The 21,926-nt window shown below is 60.9% G+C and overlaps 1 protein-coding gene across 1 annotated transcript in view; it reads left to right on the top strand.

Moving 5' to 3' along the window:
- LOC119109129 (extended synaptotagmin-2) overlaps positions 1-17,500 on the top strand; it is a 38,793-nt gene extending 21,293 nt beyond the window's left edge. Inside the window, exons 14-21 of the mRNA XM_037232690.1 lie at positions 1,036-1,188; positions 3,347-3,446; positions 4,503-4,606; positions 5,889-5,977; positions 7,421-7,513; positions 12,812-12,905; positions 16,130-16,267; positions 16,524-17,500. Of these exons, the coding sequence (XP_037088585.1) occupies positions 1,036-1,188; positions 3,347-3,446; positions 4,503-4,606; positions 5,889-5,977; positions 7,421-7,513; positions 12,812-12,905; positions 16,130-16,267; positions 16,524-16,610 (858 nt within the window). The 3' untranslated portion in view covers positions 16,611-17,500. The remainder of the gene's footprint in view (positions 1-1,035; positions 1,189-3,346; positions 3,447-4,502; positions 4,607-5,888; positions 5,978-7,420; positions 7,514-12,811; positions 12,906-16,129; positions 16,268-16,523) is intronic.
- Positions 17,501-21,926: the final 4,426 nt, after the last annotated feature.

Here is a 21,926-nt window from a genome sequence, read left to right as displayed (position 1 = left end):
AAAAACATACTGACGTTTGCTACCGGATATAACGCATTGTGAAGACGGTGTCGCATGGCACGTAAACGAATCTGCAAGGACCACAGCCCGCTTTTTAACGATGTAGTCATGGCGCGACTATCAGACATCAATCAGACAAACGACGTTGAATAGCGCTTGTCATATGACATCAGCTTATCTCGCCAGCAACCTTCAGTGTTTCAAATGGCATCAGACAGTAATGGCCTAGACGTATGTTGATTTTGTACATGTTACCGAGCATGAAGATGAGTTCTGCGACCGACGCACATAATGAGACGCCCGAGCTTCAAATGTGGTCAGCGTAATCTGAAGGAAGATGCCATTACTAGTGACCTAAGAAGGTTTGGGTCGGTGGATTGTTTCGAAATGGGTAAAACTGGTATGAACACGGAGCTGAAACTAGTTTATCATGGGTTTGTTGGCTCCAAAAATGCTCGAGAAGCCTCACAGCCTTGCTTGACTTCCTGCCCCTGGCCGGCGATGCTCAGCCCCCATATCTATCCCAGTAAACAGGTGATTGCGTACCTTAAGGTGATCTCAGAGCTCAGGCCTGACCCACAGATTGTAGACAGCCGCACCAGACCCCCGGTTGATGGACAGCACCACCCAGGACCCCCAGCTGGTGGACAGCACCACTTAATCCCCAGGTGGTGGACAGCAGCACCTGACCCCCAGGTGGTGGGCGGCACCACCTGATATCCAGGTAGTGGACAGCAGCACCTGACCCTCAAGTGGTGGACAGTGCCACCTGACCCCAGGTGGTGGACGGCACCACATGACCTCAGGTGGTGGACAGCACCACCTGACCCCAGGTGGTGGACAGCACCACATGACCTCAGGTGGTGGACAGCACCACCTGACCCCAGGTGGTGGACAGCACCACATGACCTCAGGTGGTGGACAGCACCACCTGACCTCAGGTGGTGGACAGCACCACCTAAGTTCAGTTGGTGGACAGCAGCGACCAACCTCCAGGTGGTGGGCAGCACACCTGACCCCCGACCTGACCGTCAGGTGATGGACAGCACCACGGACCGTCGGCTGGGTCACCTTCAGATGGAGGTGAAGGATCTGCTGCGTGAGACCAAGCTGGAGGTACACGAGAACCCCTATCAACTGAAGGACTCCGGACCGATCTCCAAGGTCATTCTCTCCATGCAGCTGCGGGTACGTGCGGGACCGTGATCATCAGTTGGGCTTCCTGGTGTATGTCTCGGCTGACTGGATGCCTGTTCGAATCATCTTTCTCGTCATTCGAGGCACCCATTTTATACGGGTTATCCAGTTCATCGTTGCTCCCAGTTATGGCCCATGCTGTCGAACTGACCGGCTGCTGGTGAGCGAGCCCTGAGTCAGGCGGTAGATTGATGGCCAGCTGCCCCGGTGGTATGGTGATCATTCAGTCGAACGGTCACGTCATAGGACCAGCGGCGGGGGCGGCGGATTGGGGACATGCCACCGCGTGTGGATGCCTCCAATCCAAAGCACGCCATTGAACCGGTGGTGAGGACGGCATATTGGGGACACACCACCGCGTGTGGATGCCTCCAATCCAAATCACGTCATTGAAGCGGCGGTGAGGACGGACGGCAGATTGGGGACACACCACCGCGTGTGGATGCCTCCAACCGAGAGCTTTAAGTTTTTAAGTTTTTAAGTTTTTTCCTTCCTTTTAAGAGGAGGCGTCTGACACCGTCGTGCGTTGTACGGCGTTGGATGGGTTGTTAAAAGGTTTACTACTGATTGGATTATGTTTGGTTGGCTAACAAGCTGAAGTTAAGTCATCCGCAGCTGTGACCACTTGGAGACGTGGTCGGTGTAAACAAGAAATGCTGGGACGCCCGGGGGCTCATCGATCAAATCCAACGACGCAGGCAATGTGTGGCACTAAATAAAAAAAAACAAAAACAGGAAGAGAGAAGGAAGCCTTGAAGTTTCAGGCACTGTAACGGGGGAATTCTAGCGATAAAGGCTATGAGCAACTGATCCCCACAGCTGCCAGACGTGTTCCGCCAATTCAGAACAGGTTTCCGCCGTTCTCTTCCATCACTTGTTTCGCTCTCTCCCAATCGCTGCTCTCTCTCTCTCTCTCTCCTCTATCTCCTCTCTCTCTCCAACCTGCTCTCGCTCTCTCTCTTCTCTCCTCTGCTCTCCTCTCCTAAGCTGCTCTCCTCTCTCTCTCGCTGCTCTCTACCTTCTCTCCTGCTGCTCTCTCTCTCTCTCGCTGCTCTCTCTCTCTCCTCTGCTCTCTCTTCTCGACGCGCTCTCTCCTCAATCTGCTCTCCCCCTCTCCCCTCTCGCTGCTCTCTCTCCTCTCTCTTCTCGTCTCCTCTCTCTCTCTAATCCTGCTCTCTCTCTCTCTCTCTCTCTCCTCTCTCTCTCTCTCTCTCTCTCTCTCTCTCTTCTCTCTCTCTCTCTCTCTCTCCTCTCTCTCTCTCTCTCTCTCTCTCTCTCTCTCTCTTCTCTCTCTCTCTCTCTCTCTCTCTCTCTCTCTCTCTCTCTCTCTCTCTCTCTCTCCTCTCTCTCTCTCCTCTCTCTCTCTCTCTCTCTCTCTCTCTCTCTCTCTCTCTCTCTCTCTCTCTCTCTCTCTCTCTCTCTCTCTCTCTCTCCCTCTCCCTCTCTCTCCCCTCTCTCCCTCTCTCCCTCTCTCCCTCTCTCCCTCTCTCCCCTCCCCTCTCTCCATCTCTCTCTCTTTCCCCTCTCTCTTTCCCTCTCACTCTCCGCCCCTCCCCTTCTCTTTCACCGTCTGTGTACCTTGCCTATTGTCCGCACGCCCCCCTCTCACAACGGCGCGACCTCCTTTGTCCGCACCCGAGCCGCACTCTGGAGGGGGTGGGGGGCGGGGGTGCCCATTGCCTGCGACCGCGGCGTCAGTGCGTGACCGCCGGCTGGCGGGATGAGCGATCGTCGCCGGCGGTGGCGGTGGGATGCCCGGCTCGCGTGCCGCGCGCTCCCGGCCGGCCAGCCTGATTGCCTCGGTTGGCGGCACGGCACGGCACGCGGCCGCCGTCGCCATCGCCATCGCTCGCGATGAGGACGAGCGGCGGCGGTGGGCGGTTCGCCAGCCCGCCCGCCGTCTCCGCCGCGGGCCTCGGAGCGGGTCGTCGGCGCGGCGGGGTCGCCACGACCGCCCATCAAGCCGAGCCGCGTCGTCACGGGGTCAGGGGACGATTGGAAGGGGCCGGTTGCGGTGGCGCCATGTGGCGCTGTTGCGCCGTGATCGAACCGACGCATGTGTGTTGAGGTGGTGGGCGTCCTGCCGTAGCAGCGCCCTGTGGTGCTGCTCTGTGTCCGGTCTGCCCCTGACTTCTGTGCTGCTCGCCAGATTCTGACGCACGACAAGGTGGAGAACACAGATGACTTGGATGCCAGTCTGCCGTCTGCTCTGAAGAATCAGCCCGTGGCGCCGGCGCCTACACCATCGGGTGGGTCTGCTGTCCATCTTCGCGTCCCAGCTCCCTCCGGTTTGGTTGCCGTCCCCTCCGCCAACCTCCATTCAGTTGGCCTGCTGGCCGGTGTCCTGACCGGTGCTCGGAGGCTCTAACACCCTAAGCAAGTCTCCCGCCCCACCTGTCGTTTTCTCAGAGGTCTGACCGGACCACAGCTGGCGTGCCCGTCCCCTCCCCCTTCTCTCCATCGTTCTCACCCCTCGAATTCCGTCCCGCTTATCCGCTTTTTCCGATTTCCGTCCCGCTTCTGTTTTCTGACCGCTCGCACCGCTTCGACTCGCTCCGCCCGGCCACGGTTCTGTCTTGTCGCCACAACGTCCTCTCGCGCACCCAGCCCCCTCCGAGCTCTCAGCGCCATCCCGCGTCCTGCCGAGCGCGTCCGCCGGCGCCGACGCACCGTCTCCGGCGCGAGGCCGGCCGCCGCCCCGCCTGACCGCGTTGGCCCGCCGCGGGCTTCACACGCCCGACGGTGGACGGCGCCGCGTGGGCGGGCGGACCTGGCCCGGCCGGGGCGGCCCGCTGGCGTGTGTCACCCGCCGTCCGGGGGCGGGAGACGTCCGGGTTCAAGGACGCCGCCGCAGCTAATCGACCCGCTGGCTGTCGTCGGCAGCCATCGGTCTCCATGGAGACCATTGTGCGAGTGTCGGGCACCCCGGTGTTTGCGGATTATGGTGTCATCGCTTGACGTCGGCCGACTTCCGTGGTCGATGCTTGCTTTGTGGGGAAATGTTGTCCGCCGGGGCATGACGACTCTATTTCCAGAGCGCCGTGAGGGTACTTTTGTGCGCAGGTTGCACGAGACCGCAGTTTCCAGCTGGCCTAGAGTCGGCAGTAACGGGACTAGGCACTTCGGGTCAACTGGTTCTGGAGTCTGCACGTTATCACTAACCATCTTTGCACGGCACGAGAATCCGCCGATTTTTGTGTAGAAGCAGAATTATTCGCCTGGCCAGGTGCTGGCTGAGGCACGGCACGGCCTGTCACTGGGCCGCCCGATTGTCAGCTATCCTGTGACGTCCGCTGTGTCGACAGGCGACGGGAACACGACGGGCGGCGGGGACGCGGCGGCACCCAGTCCGGCGCGGCCCGAGCCGGCGGCGGGGGAGCCGGCCCGGCCGGAGCCGGTGCCGGCCCAGGTCAGTGACTGGGTCACCGTGGCGCAGCTGGCGCCGGCGCACGCGCGCTGTCGCTGCGGAGCGCTGGGATCGCCAGCAGCTAGTCTGCTGTGGCCAGCGCTGGTCACCTGCCAGCGCTCCTACCCCGAACAGTGCCGTTCACCTGTGGGCGCCCCGAGTCTGGACAGTACCGTTCACCTGTGGGCGCCCCGAGTCCGGACAGTAGCGGTCACTTGTGGGCGCTCCTTGTCCGGACAATACCGTTCACCTGTGGGCGCTCCGAGTCCGGACAGTAGCGGTCACTTGTGGGCGCCCCGAGCCTGGACAATGCCGTTCGCCTGTAGGGGCTCCTTGCCCGGACAGTATCGTTCACTTGTGGGGCTCCGAGCCCGGACAATACGGTTCACCTGTGGGGGGCTCCGAGCCCGGACAATACGGTTCACCTGTGGGGGGCTCCGAGCCCGGACAATACGGTTCACCTGTGGGGGCTCCGAGCCGGAACAATATCGTTCTTCTGCGGGCGCTCCTTGCCCGGACAACACCGTTCACCTGTGGGGGCTTCGAGCCCGGACAATACCGTTCGCTTGTGAGGGCTCCGAGCCCGGACAATACCGTTCACCTGTGGGGGCTCTGAGCCCGGACAATACCGTTCACCTGTGGGCTCTCCTTGCCCGGACAATACCGTTCACCTGTGGGCTCCGAGCCCGTTCACCTGTGGGCAGTTCGAGCCACACGCTCGCTATGCGGCGTACTGTGGCCAGCCTTGTTCAGCTCTGGGCGCTCGGAGCCACTCTCTGCCCGAGCCGTCTGTCAGGTCGTTGCCGGCCGCCGCTGTCATTTACGTCCGCTTCATTCGGCCGGAGTGGTCGTTGGCGGCCGTTCGGACGGAGGCTGCCGGTCCTGACCGGGCCGTGTAGCACGCTTAATGGCTCACTCGCAGCGAGGTGGCCGGCCGGCAGCTGCTAACTAGAGCACGCCACCTGTTGCCGGGCACCGCCTCCGCCCGCTCGACCCCGCCGCGCCGCGCGCTGCCGTCTCCCGCGGCGCGAGGGCAGTGTACCCGACGAGCGCGTATTGCCTGTGGTGCCGGCGTTGCCGCCATTTCGCGCCGTGGTGTTGAGCGAGCCGGGGGGGGGGGGGGGGGGAGGGGGTATTTTTTGTCTCGCTCGCGACCTCTTAGAGGTTGGGTGTTCTGACACGTGGTTCAGACGTGTGCCCGGACCGGGCCGTATGCGTGTAGGGTCGTTGTTGAGCTCCCTCCGCTGCCGCATTGGTGCGGGCTGACGTGATTTGGATGCGACAGACGCGGGAGGCGGTGGAGAGCCTGATCCAGAACCTGTCCGGAGACGCGGCCACCACCGAGTCCGGACTGCGCCAGAGGAAGCCGGAGAAGTGAGTGGCCACCCACGGCTCCGGATGGGCACGTCTCGACACGCCAGAGTGCGCATCGCCCCGGCGCCGCGCGGTCGGCGCTGGGTGATGCCCCGCGCGTGACGTTGTCACGGCCGTACCCGGCGGGGACTGGGGTCCACCCTGTGAATGGCGGGGAGAGCGGAGCAGCCCGGTGGGGTCGTGTGTGTGGGCCGTGGCTCGAATGCTGGGGGAGGACGGGCGGCTTTTCAGACGCGCCCCGGCGAGCCTCGATCGTCCCAGCGGCCGACTGGACCTCCCACGTTCGCTCGAACCCGGCCATCGACCGAACGTCGTCACATCTCTGACGTCACCGGGCGCGGGGGAGGGTCTGACGTCAGGCGTTCTGACGTCAGAGGGGTTGGGCCGGCCAAACGGCGCGGCTTTCGGTCGTCGATCGTGCCGCAGCCGCCGCGGAACCATGGCTCGTCCCGCGGCCGCAGGCCGAGTCGCCGGTCGGCCGGCCGTCGCCCGGCTGCGAGGCGCCGGCGGCGCTGGCCGGTTAACGAGCTCGCTTCGCCACACGGGCCGGCCCGGGAGCGAGCCAGCCGCCGGCCAGCTCGGGCGACGACGGATGGTCCAGCCCGGCTGGCGGCGGCGCCTCTGAAGGCCGGCCGGCGACGGACGCTCTCCGATGGCACGCCGTCGGCGGGTCAGGTTACGGAGCGCACCGGCGCCGCCCCCCGTCTGCTCTCATCCGCCCTGCCTCTCCCGCCGGGAGCGGGACGGGCGGCGCTCTCGGTCGGGCCCGAATCACCGGCGCCGCTGCCTGTCTGCTCTCATCCGCCCTGCTCTCCCGGCGGGAGCAGGCGGGCGGCGCTCTCGGCCGGGCCCGAATCACCGGCCCACCCGGCCCGGCCCCGCTCATAAACCGGCCGCCGCCGCGGGTAACGGTCGTCTCGCCACGGGACGACGCCTGTTGCCGCCGGCTGGGGAGGATCTGTGGCCGCCCGGCGGCGCGCGATCGTGCGGTATGGCCGCTCCTCACCCGGGCGGGGCCCTGGTGGGGAAGGGGAGGGGATACCGACAGGTGGTGGGGAGGGGGGGGGGGGGGGGGCAGTGTGATAGCTTGTTATGCGAAAGTTTAAGACATTGCAAGGTCTGTCGCAGATTGCAGCTAGTATGTCATGACGATGATGACGCTAATGTCGATAATGACGCTAGTGACGAATACTGGCGATGCTGATGCTATCATCGGCAGGTAATTTCGACCGAGCATCTGGAGCCGGCTGTGTGCGGGGACTCGGCTGTGCTGTCATGCGCATCATCGCTTTCCCGCCATGCTTGTGTGTGTCTGCGTGAGCCTGGTGCCCAAGTGTCGGCCTCGCCCAGCGTGACGGTCGCCCGCGTCGGCGCTATCCCTCTGTCGCACGTCCGAGTGTGTACACACGGTTGGCGTCATCTGACCCGCACCCCCCTCTCCAGTCCGGCCGGCAAGTACCGGCTGGGTCGGGTGGAGCTGACACTGCGCTACAGCGAGACGCGGGGCGCGCTCGTCATCGTCGTCCACAAGATCTCGTGAGTACTGTTGTGTATTGTGACAATCATTCGGCGCCGTTTCGCAACAAAGTGGCTCCTGTGAGCCCGCGTTACATGGTCAGTTAAAAATGCGATCAAATTTGGAATGCTTTGTAAAGCATTTAAAGGGCTGCATAATGAAGTGAAACGTGAATAAAAGCATCACAAAGTTCTTGATGGCATAACTCTTCGCAGCTTCATGTCGGGTTCGCAAAAGCAACAGTTGGAAAATGGACAGTTTGTAGCACGCTCCCCGAGCCGGCCGCGCTCCTCGGCTCCGTCCGGCTACGTCACCTGTCAACTGAGCGGCAGATGTGGCTGGGCAGCCGGCTTGGCCGAGCGGGGTCCCAGGGTCTGGCTGTCCGATTCATCGCACGGTGTTCGGCCAAACAAGCCCGTTACGGCACGGTGGAGGCGGCGGCAGCGGAAGGCCGCAGCAGCGCCTGACGGTCGGCGGTGCGGCTCCTCAGTGGCGCGAGCTTGCTCCGCCGGCGGCCGGCGGCGGCGGCGGTGCCGCTCCTCAGCGGCTCGAGCTCGCTCCGCCGGCCGCCGGCGGCCGTGGCTGCCTGACCGCGTCCGGGTGTCGGTCTGACGCGGTGCGCCGTGTGGACGCCGGCGTCGCGTGCGTCGCCGGCCGCCGGCGTCGCGTCGGGGCACCGTGCCGTGTCCGGCTCGGCGCCGTTTCCGCCGCCGCTCGGAGTCGCGTGCTCGCCTGTTTGTGCGGCCGTCGTCTCGTTAGCCGGATTAGACGGCCGGCGGCCGGGGTGCGGCGCCGCACGGAGTCGTGCATTACCGCTGGCCGCGAAACGGCCGACGCCTCGGTCAGAGCTGGGGGACGCTGCCCTCGGCCAGAGCTGGAGGCACCGGCCTCGGCCAGAACTGGGGGCGTCGGCCTCGACCAGAACTGGGGGCACCGGCCTCGGTCGGAGCTGGGGGCACCGGCCTCGGTCAGAGCTGGGGTCACCGGCCTCGGTCAGAGCTGAGAGTGCCGTCCAGCGCTGCCCGCTCTCCTGACAGGTCGAGTCGTCCATGTCGAATCAACGGCTGTCGCCGGTCAGGTCTTCCCACACAGTGGTGCAGCGTGTGTGATATGGCGCCACAACAGTAACAAGCCGTGATGATGTCCGGCGCCGGACTGATTGGACGTCGGCCGCGACGCTGCTCTGAGGTCGGCTCCGGCGATGTCGTCCCACGCGATATCATGACGCGTTCGGGGAAGGCTGGTACGGCGTTCGCTCTTCCGGGCAGACCCTGCCCACGCTGCCGGACTTGTGTCTTCTCTAACATTATCACCCTTTCTTGCCGACACCTTTCTTGCGATACTGTCATGGGACCAGAGGCGAAGTCGGTTGGTTGACAGCGACGGGTTACCCCGAATTCGTCGCCGGACCGCCAATCAGGGTCGCCGCGCGGCGTTGCGAAGAGTCGGCGCCGGCTGCTGGAGAGTCTCTCGGCTGATTACCGGTCCAGTGCCAAGTGTCCTTGACCTGGATTCGACCCCGGGCTGGACTCCCGCACACGCCAGGCTGCTGTGCCCACCGGCTGCAAGTACTCACTACGGCAGCGCACAGTCCTGGTTGCTCGGTGATGGAAAAGTTGAGTGAACAAACCCTTAGTGCTCTACGAAATCACACGCCGACGTTGTCCTGGAAACGCATTGACGGAGCGTCGATGACTAGTAACGGCGCGTCCACGGGTCGCGTGCTTTGGTCCGTATAATTAGATTGAGTTCTTTTACTGAGATGAAGAATTGAGTGTTCGCTGCTTGCACGAACAAACTACTAACAACAACAAAACTCCAAGTCCGTGTTACATGAAATTGACCATGGTTTGCCGCCGCAGTGCCTGTCTTCGGTGACACTGGCACACCATCGTAGGCCGTCAGCCGGCGCGCTGAGCGCCCCGCTGCTGGCGACGGCTCAGACCCCGTCCGGACACGCCTGTCCGCCATCAGGCCGGCTCTAGGAGCACGTGGCGCCTCGTCCGGACACGCCTGTCCGCCATCAGGCTGGCTCTGGGAGCACGTGGCGCCCCGTCCGGACACACCTGTCGACCATCAGGCCGGCTCTGGGAGCGCGCGGCGCCCCGTCCGGACACGCCTGTCGACCATCAGGCCGGCTCTGGGTGCACGTGGCGCCCCGTCCGGACACGCCTGTCCACCATCAGGCTGGCTCTGGGAGCACGTGGCGCCCCGTCCGGACACGCCTGTCCGCCATCAGGCCGGCTCTGGGAGCACGTGGCGCCCCGTCCGGACACGCATGTCCACCATCAGGCCAGCTCTGGGAGCACGTGGCGCCCTGTCCGGGCACGCCTGTCCGCCATCAGGCCGGCTCTGGGAGCACGTGGTGTCCGGGCCGAGCGCGCGCCTGCTCACCATCAGGCCGGCTCTGGGAGCACTTGGCACCCAGTCCGGACACGCCTGTCCACCATCAGGCCGGCTCTGGGAGCACGTGGCGCCCCGTCCGGACACGCATGTCCGCCATCAGGCCGGCTCTGGGAGCACGTGATGTCCGGGCCGGGCGCGCGTGACCGCCTGTCGGGTCTCGATGGAGCGCTATTCTGGGTCGCCATAAGGCCAGGCCGTTGCCCTGGATTTGAAGTAGAGCTGCGCAGTTTCAGCATCACGGCATGAAACCAGACATGCCTTGCGATATACAAGCGCCTACGATAATCAGTTGTTTCTACCTGAATGGGCATGTTTTGAGCCGTGCAGTTGTTGCCAGCAAAGATCTAATATTTGAGACAAAAATGTATGATTAATTAAGATTTTTTGAGGATGTGGTTGAGCGAGTGTTGTACCCATAATATGCACCCGCGCGCAAAACTATAACCCCTGTTTCCGTGGCAGAACAGGCGTCGGGTGGGTTTCGACCGGGCCCGTTTGACTCAAACTGTGCAAATTGGATTAGCACGGTCGGGCCGGTGTTGAGTTGTGGCCGGAGCCGCCGTGCCGGCCGGCCCTGGATCGATCCCTGATGCCAGGCAACGCGCCGTTCGTGAGCCAGCGAGGCCGTCAAAACACGGCGGAACCGGGCCCTGGCCATGGTAGCGCCGCACTCGCGCCGGGCGCGCCTGGCAACCCGCTTCCCCTGGGGGCGCAATTGTCAACCGCCGCCACATCGGGGCGGGGCCCTGCGCCTCTTTTCCCCCGTGAAAACAGAACTGAACGGCCGGTCGGCCGGGATGTTAAGCACCGCCTTCCCGTATATAAACACGAAACGACCAACTCAACCCTGGCACAAACCGCCGTGTCGCCATTAATGTCCGGTCGCGAAACTGCGCCTACGGCTCCAGTTCTGCCGGCAAAATGATAGACATCAGTGACGGACAGATGGGCCGGCTCCAAACCCGCCTGATTTATCGGCGAGGTCACCACTTAGCCCGGGGCTATGTCCGATATTATCGAGTCAGTTGACGATGTTGGTCACTCGTGACCCGACTGCGGCGCTCTGTCCGACGCTGCAGCGCTCTCTCTTGCGCTCCGGCGCTGTGTCCTGACCTGACTGCGGCGCTCTCTCCAGCGCTCCGGCACTCTGTCCTGGACTGACTGCGGCGCTCTGTCCGGCGCTCCGACGCTCTCCTGACCTGACTGCGACGCTCTCTCCGGCGCTCCGACGCTCTCTCCTGACCTGACTGCGACGCTCTCTCCAGCGCTCCGACGCTCTCTCCTGACCTGACTGCGGCGCTCTGTCCGGCGCTCCGACGCTCTCTCCTGACCTGACTGCGACGCTCTCTCCGGCGCTCCGACGCTCTCTCCTGACCTGACTGCGGCGCTCTCTCCGGCGCCCCGGCGCTGTCCCCTGACCTGAATGCGGCGCTCTGTCCGGCGCTCCGGCGCTCTGTCCCGGACTGACTGCGGCGCTCTGTCCGGCGCTCCGGCGCTCTGTCCTGGATCCACTGACCGGGACTGCGTTGCGACGACGGTGGCGGCTGCGGGCGGGCGCCGTGCGTCCCGCGCCGGTCGCCTGCCGCGTCCAGACCGTGACCCGCGCGTGCTCGAGCTCTGCTGCACCGTACCTGTCAGACGGCCGGCCTCTCGGCCTGGGCCGCTCCTGTGGGGAAGACCGTGACCTGGGCGTGCTCGAGCTCTGCTGCGCCGTACCTGTCAGACGGCCGGCCTCTCGGCCTGGGCCGCTCCTGTGGGGAAGACCGTGACCTGGGCGTGCTCGAGCTCTGCTGCACCGTACCTGTCAGACGGCCGGCCTCTCGGCCTGGGCCGCTCCTGTGGGGAAGACCGTGACCTGGGCGTGCTCGAGCTCTGCTGCACCGTACCTGTCAGACGGCCGGCCTCTCGGCCTGGGCCGCTCCCGTGGGGAAGACCGGGGCTCGGGTCGGATCGGACAGAGGAACTGGACGTGTGACTTCATGTTAAACGTGGTGAGTGTGCGGTGGGCTCCGCGACTCTCTACGGACGGACTATCCAGCTTGGCGAGAGGGTCCCGCCGAAGCCCCGTCGTGAGCCCTGCAAATGGATGCGCCGTTTGATTGCTGCTTGAAGGCCTTGTGTGCCGGCGCTTTCTTGCTTGGCGGGTAACGACCTGCGCGACGTGGCAGCGCGGTCGAGGCTGGACTCGATGGCAAACGATGCCGTCGTGCGGTGATGTCGACTCCCGGGAAGGAGCGCGCGCTGACACGTCCCAGGGGATCCTAGCGAGCCTCGTGACCTGTTGTTTGATGGCGTGATGAGGCCGGTCTCCTGACGTACGAGCTCCTTTCAAGTAACCGGTGTGCGAACTTGCGACTGAAATGACGCTAGTCTTGCATTTGTTTGAGGGCTGTTTGAAGTGTCAGTTGACGTGCTCTAAGCACTTGACCCTGACTTAATGACGTTAGAAGGCATTATACAAGTGCGCAATTGTTCGCGATACGGTTTTTTTACCGATGGCGTCCTGCGCTGATATGATCAAGTGACTCAGTTTTTAACACCGGGCGACGCAGCACCCAGCCTGCCGTTAGATCTCCCACTACGAACAGATCAGCGGCCCTCAAGCTTCTCGCCCGGCAGATCATTACCGGCTGCAGGCCCGCCGCGACTCAATCGCTGACACTAACACCTGCCGGGCTGTCGTCTGGCGCACGGGCCGCCACCTACGCCATCGCTGTGACGGTGTGGCGGCGGCGGCGGCGGCCTCCGCGGAGCCGGGAGGGATCCATTACCGGGCGCCGCGCCGGCTGGGGCGTCGCCCCGCCCCCTCGGGGCCGTGTCGCGCCGGCCGGCCCGGCGCCGATGGACGCTCGGGTCCGCCGCCGGCCCGCTCGGCTGACGTCACCGCTGACGGCACGTCCGCCGCCCGGCAGGAGCCTGCCCATGCAGGGCGACGACATCCCGGACCCGTACGTCAAGACGTACCTGCTGCCGGACCGGTCCGAGGACAACAAGCGCAAGACCAGGGTGAGTGCCGCTCGTGCGGAGGCGGGGCTGCCGGCTGGTGCGGCCAGCCTGCGGCGTCGTGAGCGTGGTGCCGATAGGTGACCGTGCTCACGACACACACACGCCTGCCGTCACACACACATACGCCTGCCGTCGAGGCCTGAGGGCGGGCTGTAAGGTTCAGCGCCGGTCGTCTGGTGGTATCATTAAAGGGAACGCGTCACATTTGAAAATTCCGAATCAAGCATCAGATATGATAGGCCGTGCTCACTTACAACTATTGGTAAACTGTTACATGGAAAAGACTGCACTAGGCCACACAACATTTGTGCCCCTGTGCCCCTCAATGCGTCACTGTCACGGTTGTGATTATACAAGGTGCGACTGTGTCGTCGTACCTCGTATAACGTTGATTGAGAGTCGACTGGCGGCCGTTGTATTTGGAAATCGTGCTCATGAACGCCAGATATGAGCGAATCAACAACTATATTTGCCTTGGCCGTGATCGCCACATGACCAATGGGATAGCAGTTTTTGAATGACGTTACTTTGGTGTTATGGGTGCCTGGGTGACCTTGAAATAATCTGCACGAAATAGTCTGTATGGCTTTGCGAGCGTGTAACTCAGAAACTAGGGGGACTTAGGTCTAAAGAATGGCAGGGCTGTGAACTGCACCGAATGATCTTCAAGATGGCTGTTCCAGTTCAAAACCCCATACAAATGTAGAACGCTTCCCGTAAAGCCGACAGCGCGACGTGCGTCAGCAGCGGTTCACAGTCTGGATGGACGACGCTGGAGCCCGACCCATTGAAGATCCTCATTTCGTATTCGCAAAGGCGGCTTGTCTCGGCTCGTTAGCGTCTCGTGTCACTTACGGAGGACCGTCGTGATGGCTGCGCACGAATGTAGCTGGCAGACAGTACGCCCGCGAGCGTGCCGGCCGTCTGTCTCCCTGCCGCGGTCGGCAGCGTCGGATGACCGCGGCGGGGTCCGGTGACGTGCCGGCCTGCGGGTGCCGCTCCACCGCCCCCCGGCCGTCTGAGCGGCGACGGCGCCGCGCGGACGGCCCGGCCCGCCCGCCTCGGCGCGTGGCCTCGCGGGGCGTCCGCCGTCGCCGCCGCCGCCGGCGTGAAATTGCGGCCGCTCCCGGCCGCCGGCAGTCTGAGAAGTTGGCCGGTCGTAATATCCGGATTATGCGCGCGCCGTGGGCGGCGTGTTGGCGAGCGGCTGCCGAGACCGGCCAGAGCCGGCCGTGGGAGGCAGGCGTCGGTGGGGATGGGGCAGGCCGCGGCGAGCCGAGCTGAGCCGGCCTGGGCGGGGCCAGCCGGATGGCATGCACGGACGGCCTGATTGAATTGAACAGCCGCGTCGCTGGTACGGGGTGACGCGCGGTTGAGCCCACGCTCACAACGTGACGTGCAGGGAAGGGCGGGAGTAAACCGCCGTTAAACGCAAAGGGTTCACTTGAATCATTTTCGATTCATTCGTTACAAAATCGATGCCGTGCTCGCACGGCCGTTGGGATGACACTAGGTTGTGGGTGGCTTGGAGGAATGGAATTCTGGGCTACGTTTGTTAATGATACCGATCCCAATACCATGTCGGGACTTGTGCTTGATTGTCTTATGCGAACAAACGAAACTTGCATTTGTTCAGCCCAGTCATAATCGCAAGTCCTTAGGTGGACAGCATGTCTGTATCGACAACGAAATTTGCAAAAATGGCCAGAACTTACGGTCATCTTCGCCTTGCTGCTTCAGTGCCAGTCTATCTGCCTCGACGTCTTTTTGCTAACGGTAGCGAATCACGCTTTGATGTTCGTAGGGACTGCCTTAACAGCTGATGACACGGACGAGCCACGATTAGATGAGCTGTGCATTGGTTTCATGTGTCCTTGTCCTTTGCGCAAAGTTAATTTTGCTACCAACCTTGGCACTACTTGGTGCTGGTTTGGCTAATCAAGGGTGGTGGCGTCCTTGAGGATAGACCTCACGGAAGGCTGCAAACTAGATATTATGTTAACATTGACTGCGAGCTGGTTATGCTGTGTTTTTGGCGTTGGTGGGAGATCACCAACGCTCCCATTCCGGTATATATTGACGTGACGACATCTTCAAACATATGTCAGAGCTGATGGGCTCATCACGGATGGGACTGACGTGATCGAATGAGAGATCTACGACCGCCAGGTAGTTGAAACTTTGATACCCTAATTTGACCGAGGCGCTTGGGTATTTTAAGCGGCCTGTGAGCACCTGGGCAATTCTGCCCCTCCGCCAAGTCTGACGCCGCCTGATGAGATCTAGCCTCTCCCGGGACGGCCAACCTTCTGCGAAGGTCTCGACCTCCCGGTTGAAGGCCGACAAGCATCCGATCGGGGCGGCCAGCCATTGAACCCCAGTAGCACTCCAGTAAGACGGCTTGTGCAGCGTGAGACGAGCGGTGCCGGGGCAGATCGAAGATCCGTCGGTCCGTATCACGAAATGATGCCTTGACAACTTAAGCTAATGGAGCGCGAAACGTTACCGATGCGGCTCAGTTGCGCCGACAAATTTCATGATAGCGTAACAGGCGGGGTTTATTTGGTGCATTGGTGCGCTAATTCATTGACAGCTGCTCGAAATGGGACTGCGAGTGAGGGCAGGCGTAGCACTTTTAATCGACGGCGTCAATCAGTGGGCGAATTATTGAAGGGGGGGGGGGGGTTAGAGAAAGGGAGGGAAGAGAGAGACAGCAGCACAGTCTGTCCGTCCCGTCGCCGGTCGCCACCAGACGGCGACACCGCGGCCGGCGAACGGCGAGACGCTGCGAGGTGCCACCTCCCGCATGCGCCGCTAGCTGCACAGACGGTTTGAGGCACTTCCTGCCCGCCGCCGACACTGACTCTGCGAACCCCTGGCGTGTGTCCGGCCAGCGTCCGCAGCTCGTGGCCGTTTTGTTCGGAACGTGTGCCGTGTCAGTGGCCCGGCCACGCACTGCTGACCCCGGGAGCCCCTGGTGTGTGCCCGGGCCAGTGACCGTGGCTGGTGGCTGTCTTTTTCGGAGCGCGTGCCGTGTCAGTGTTCTGTTCACCCGCCGCTAACCCCGGGAACCCCTGGTGTGTGCCCAGGCCAGCGTTCGCGGCTGGTGGCTGTCTTGTTCGGAGCGTGTGCCGTGTAAGTGTTCTCTTCACCCGCCGCCAACCCCGGGAGCCCCAGGTGTGTGCCCGGGCCAGTGAACAGTGAGCACGCCTGCCGTGTCCCAGATGCTGAAGGACCAGTGTGACCCGGTGTACGACGAGACGCTGGAGTACTCCGGTCGGCTGAACGAGATGAGGATCCGCCGTCTGGAGGTCATGGTGGTCAGCAAGAAGACATTCGCCCGCAACCCCACGCTGGGAATGGTGAGTCAGCTGCAGTGTGCGGTGTGTGGTACAGGGCGCCGGGCTGGGCTGCTGCTTGCTGTTGCGGCTCGGCTCGAAGGCAAGCGTCGTCGATTCTCTTTCGTGCATGCTGCCGGCCAGGTGTACCTAGTCGTGTCGAGACCAGCCGGCCGTCGTCCCGACAGCGGTCGTCTGTCGGCGGTTGGCCGCGAGCCCGCTCTGTGCCGCCTCATTCCCGCCGCCCGCCCCTTGAGCAGCGCCGCCCAACCTGTTTCAGCTGCACATCGACATGAGCGAGATGGACCTGACCTCGGGAGTGACGCGCTGGTTCGACTTGGAGCCTGAGGACCGGTTCGACTCGTAGAGGCGCCCCGGCAGCGGCCGCCGCGCCGGCCGGACCGGGCGCTCCGGGACGGCTCGCCGGCCGCGGCTCCTCGGGCTGCGCTGGCGCCCTGCGTTATACGGACTCGCTGTGTGTCTCTCTGGTGGTGGGTAGTGCTCTTTCTTCAGTCGACTGCTGCTTCGCGGGGCCTCGAGAGCTCCACGTGTCCCGGCGTTACTAACTCCGTCCCGACTGTGGTTGCGCTTTGTGTAGAATGATATGCGCGACAGCTGGATGCCTGGACATTTGCGGGACGTCACGTCCGCGGCGCTGATGTGACCTCTCATGCTCCGACTCCGCCGGCGACGGACGAGAAGTCCACCGCTGTCTCCCCCCCCCCCCCCCCCCCCGCTGACCGGTCGGCCCACCGGCTCCTGTGCGCTGCCGGATAGCTGCTTCTGCCCGCTCTGCTCGGACGAGCACCTGCGCCTGCGCGCGACGCCGGTGCGGCTCCGGCACTGCCGGCGGCCACCGGTGGCCGCCGCAGCTCGCCGCCGCTCTTCGGCATGGCTCGGTGGCTGAAGAGGACCAGCTGACAGATCTGATGACGTCACCGGCCTGCAGCTGGCCCGCTGGCGTCCGTTGCCAACTCAGAATACCGCCAAATAGACGGGCATGCGGCTGATAAATCAAACGATCCAGTTGTGCTTGGTAGTTTTGCGCAGTGGCGATGGTGGTGGCCGAGTTTTGGTCCACGGCGGTCCTCATAGAGACAAGTTGTCAAAATATGCGAAGGCCAGAGGCCTGTTGATTTATTTGTTGTTCCATTGGTTAGGGCCATTGAAGTGACGGGTGATCTTGCGTGCTTTCGTCGGTGATGCCTGATGCATACTATATCCGTACTTATGCAAATACACGCTTGGAGGACTGCGTTCTTTGAACATGTCCAGGACGAGGGTACTCAGCAGGAGGGCGACACAAGTCCGTGTCTAACACAGCAGCGGCGTGGGGCGCAACTGCGGGCACCTCCACCTCGGATGGCGTCACCTCGCTGCAGCTGTCAACCGTCAAATAGTACTACGCTCCGATGGCGTGGTAGATGTGGATTTGCTGGCGGCAAACGGTCATTTTGACTGCATTGCCAGCGAGCTCTGGTTTACGCGACCAACGTTGGGCGAATCGATGACTGTATCGGCTTTATTCGCGGCCCCAAAGTGGACCGGTGTCGGCAAACCATCAGCGGATGAGGGCGTCCGGCAACACTGCGCAGCGTGCGAGCCACGCTAATCCGCAATGCACGGGAGTATTGCGGGACAGTCGATCGGAGTATGTGTTGTGCGACCTTTTATCGCCGGGTTGGGTGACATTCCGACCTCCCTGACTCCTCATCCTTCCCATGCGCGGGAATTTCAAGGCTTCGTGCTTCCTTACAAATTGTCCACAGCATTGCATTTCTTGGAATGTTTTATTCAAAGCTGTTTTTTCATATATTTTTCTATATTTTTGTGCTTTACGTTAATGTTTCATTAGCGTGGTATTTTTGTCTTGAATGCTTTTCATCAGCGGCGATTTTAAACTTCTTTAAATAATCCTCGTCCTACGAGAGTTTTGTTCACCTTCGTCCTACGAGGGAAATGCCTCAACAGTCGGAGATCACGCACGATCTCGAAAACTAAGGAGTCTAGAGCCTCGCGGAAAACGGCATTGGAAAGGTCTCATCAAAATATTCCCCAAAATCTCAACGGGGGTCTTGAAGGCCCTGCTCATAGGCCAAGGGCCAAATACATAAGTCACGATGTTGTGAGGCGGAGCTTACATCTGACTAATAAATACCGTGTATATATGATATTTTGTCTTGTCAGTTTCGTTTCTATTGTATCCCTCCGCTCCCGTCGCATTTCCTTTCTGCTTTGCACAGCAGCCGGATAAATCACATACAGCCGGATTACATACAGCTGTATGTAAGCCATGAAGCCAGCTGCGGGTCAGCCGGCCGGGCGAGGCGTCTTAGCGCACAGGCCGCGGCGGAAGGGCAGCCGCGGGTCCGGTCGACAGCAGGATCATCGGGACGAGACGTCCCGGCGGGAAGGCAGCATGTGGCCCGGGATGGCTACGCTTCATGACGTAAGTGCTAAAAGCGTGGGAGCAGGAGGCAGCCGGGCAGCGGAGCATCCGGCGGAGTCGTGTCCCTCGCCGCTCGCGTGTCCGCCGCACCGGGGTCGACAGACCGCCAGCGGACGACAAAAAGGACCCGTGCAGAGCCGAGCAGCAGACCAGAGCCGAGCAGCAGACCAGAGCCGATCCAGCTGGTGTAACCGCCCGCCCGTGGGCAGGTTCGGCGTCCGAGCCTGAGCCAGCTGATGTAACCACCCGCCCGTGGGTAGGTTCGGCGTCCGAGACTGAGCCAGCTGATGTAACCATCCGGCCGCGGGCGGGTTCGGCGTCCGAGCCTGAGCCAGCTGATGCAACCACCCGCCCGCGGGCAGGTTCGGCGTCCGAGCCTGAGCCAGCTGATGTAACCACCCGCCCGCGGGCGGGTTCGGCGTCCGAGCCTGAGCCAGCTGATGTAACCACCCGCCCGCGGGGAAGTGCGAGGCCCGAGCTCGAGCTGGAGCCCCAGCCAATCAATGCGCAGCAAAACCCCATAACACCAAAACCTCGGGGCCAGGCACCATACGGGGCATACCGGCGCTCGCTGTTTGAGGCCCGTGCCTGTCCCGGGCCAACAGAGCCCATGCAAAATTGACCTGAACATGAACACGAATGGCAGGGAATCTAGCTCATGGCTGGAGCATGGAACGAAGGGCGTGCGGAACAAAACCGGCTAGAGCGTCACATTTAGAGGGACAGCGGGAGGACGACGACTCACGGAACCAGCGCGGACTCAGCGAGAGAGCAGCACTGGGACTGGGAGAGCTCTCAGTGGAAGGTCGCGCTCTGTGCTCCACCACAGCAGCCACCAGCATCGGAGTGGAGGAGCTGCGACGAAGAGCTGAGGCACCGCAGTGCGCCCTTTGTTTCCATCCCTCCTCGACCATGTCTCTCCATCTCTCTTCTCCCTCTTTGCTGCATTTGTCAGACGCCGGCTAGGTGCGGAAACTTGGCCGGTAACTGCCAGTTTAAAGGTGACTCGCCAGACAGGATGGACATGCCACGTGCCGGGTGGGGGTAATTGCGCGCGACGGGGCTGGAGGTCGGGTTACGCGCCGGGCAGATCACATTACACGTGAGGTTATGTCATAAGGACTATCTCTGGGAGGAGTCGCATCGCGTACATGTAGATATGCTCCGTGTGCTGAGTTGCGTGATTGCGGATTATATTTTAACACAATAGGCTCATGAGCAAGTCATCATTTTAAGGGAGGAGGCGAGGAATGTAAGCCAGGAATGGACGTGGTGTAAACGAACCATAATGAAGTCGTACATGCAAATATCTATGCCATTTATTAGGCAAAATCGTGACGTGCACGAGTCTTTACGTAAAATTAGTGTCAAAAAGACGGACTTTGCAAGTCGTGAACGTAACAATTTATGTGCGGTGCGCAAAGCTATTGATGTAGATCCATGGACGTGGGAACAGGGGGGCCAAGGGGGCCATGGCCCCCACACTTTTCAAGGTGGGGGACCAGCAATGTTAACTGGCCACCACTTCTCAGATTAAGGCTGCATTTGGCTTACTTTTGCACTACGTGAAACATGCATATCGATTTACCTAGTTCACCAGCTATCTCCCTTAAGATGCGTCATCTTTTTCGTTTGTTCATCGGCCATCGCCTAATGTTACAGCCGCGAGGTCGACGCCGCACGGCCTGGAGACTACAACACCGAGCGTCGATGCCGTTATTGCTATGACTTGCGAGCGCGCGTGTTCAATACCATATTACGAAGTTGTCTTATCAGTAACCAGCTCTGACAGGATCTTGAGCATTTCAAGACGAACATGGGTTAGCCATGTTAATACAAATTAGGAACCCCATTTCATGAACAATCTACAGTCAAGGATAACTCAATATCTCTGAAGAACACAGAAAAACACGGAACTGGAGTCTATGTGACAACTATCGGACTAACTGCGGTGATCAGGGATGTTGTTGCGTAAATGGAGGTTCCTGTACTGATCCGGGGCTAACTGCGTGGGCCAGAAGGCCTCCCGTGTCAGGGATGGGAACAGTGTGATATATATCCTTTTATGGCCTCCGGATCGACCAGGAGATCCCGCCCCGTGCCACCAGAATGATAGCTAGAAGACATTTCGCGATGGGACGGAGTGGCCCTCCGGCCCTTGACCGAAAACGGTAATGTCGTCGTCGTCGTCGTCATGGCCAAGTTGGCGATGTTAATACACATTGTTGACCACTCGATCTGCGATCAAATTTTCATCTCCAAACTTGGATCAAACATATCGATATACAATCTACCTTCGCGACATCCTCAATGTCTGTAAAACGCGGATAAAAATTTTGACAAAGCATCTGAATTCTATCGGTTTTGAAAGAGTCAACTAACCATTGTAAATCAAAAGCGCTAGTGATTTCTTTCATGCAGTCGTTTGACGCCTGATTTCTACAGTTTATTGACCTCGAAATACACACAGAATGGAGCTCACGGCAGCTCCTGGTTTCTGTTCTGGTTACAAGGTACAAATAACAATGAAAACCGTGTCACGTGTAATATATCTGGGGATTTTGGGGATCACCATAAGATGGGCTTTCGCCAACCTTGTGTTCCACCTTGGCAAGGCTCTGGCTACGCCCCTGCTGGCACAAAAGCAGATCAAGTTGTATGCGTTGCATGATGGGCAAGTAAGTGTCCGTTAGGCCATCGGAAAAAGATGCTGTTGTAGGTGTCCAAGAAATGTTTCATGCACTATGTAGTAGTAAGGCTGATCTAAAAGTATGCAACAAAGCAGCCATACGATCAGTTCGCAGTCATTCATGCCGAAGACATCCCGGGCCAGGGCGTTGGCCACCGACGGCGGAAAGGAGCAGGACCCAGATAAGGGACATATGGCAGGTGAGCCTTATTATGTGGTTTGATTCTTAAAATAGAATCTCCAGTTTTATGACAATTGTCACATTGGTTCTAGCAGTTTCGAGCTCTCCAATTTGTTTCCGCCTAAAATTCTGCGACAAGTCTTATCCCTTGAAAAGCAGCCAGCGAAATGAAGGCGCATGAAAAATATGTTACACTGTGAGCCGTCGATCCACTTTAAAAATTCTCACCAGCCCATATCCAGGCCGTATTTTGGCATCTACGCTGTGGGGATAGGTGCTTCATCAATGACCCAAAATGCCTACCCGTTCGTGGAATTTCGCCTCAGAGACAAAGTTAATATGGACGAATAATCTAGGGAAGCTG

The sequence above is a fragment of the Pollicipes pollicipes genome, unplaced genomic scaffold (genome assembly GCF_011947565.3).
Source record: "Pollicipes pollicipes isolate AB1234 unplaced genomic scaffold, Ppol_2.1 Scaffold_7231;HRSCAF=8579_pilon_pilon_pilon, whole genome shotgun sequence".
Taxonomy (NCBI): Eukaryota; Metazoa; Arthropoda; class Thecostraca; order Pollicipedomorpha; family Pollicipedidae; genus Pollicipes; species Pollicipes pollicipes.
Note: the sequence above shows the minus strand (reverse complement) of the source record. Positions and strands in the feature narration are given on the sequence as shown.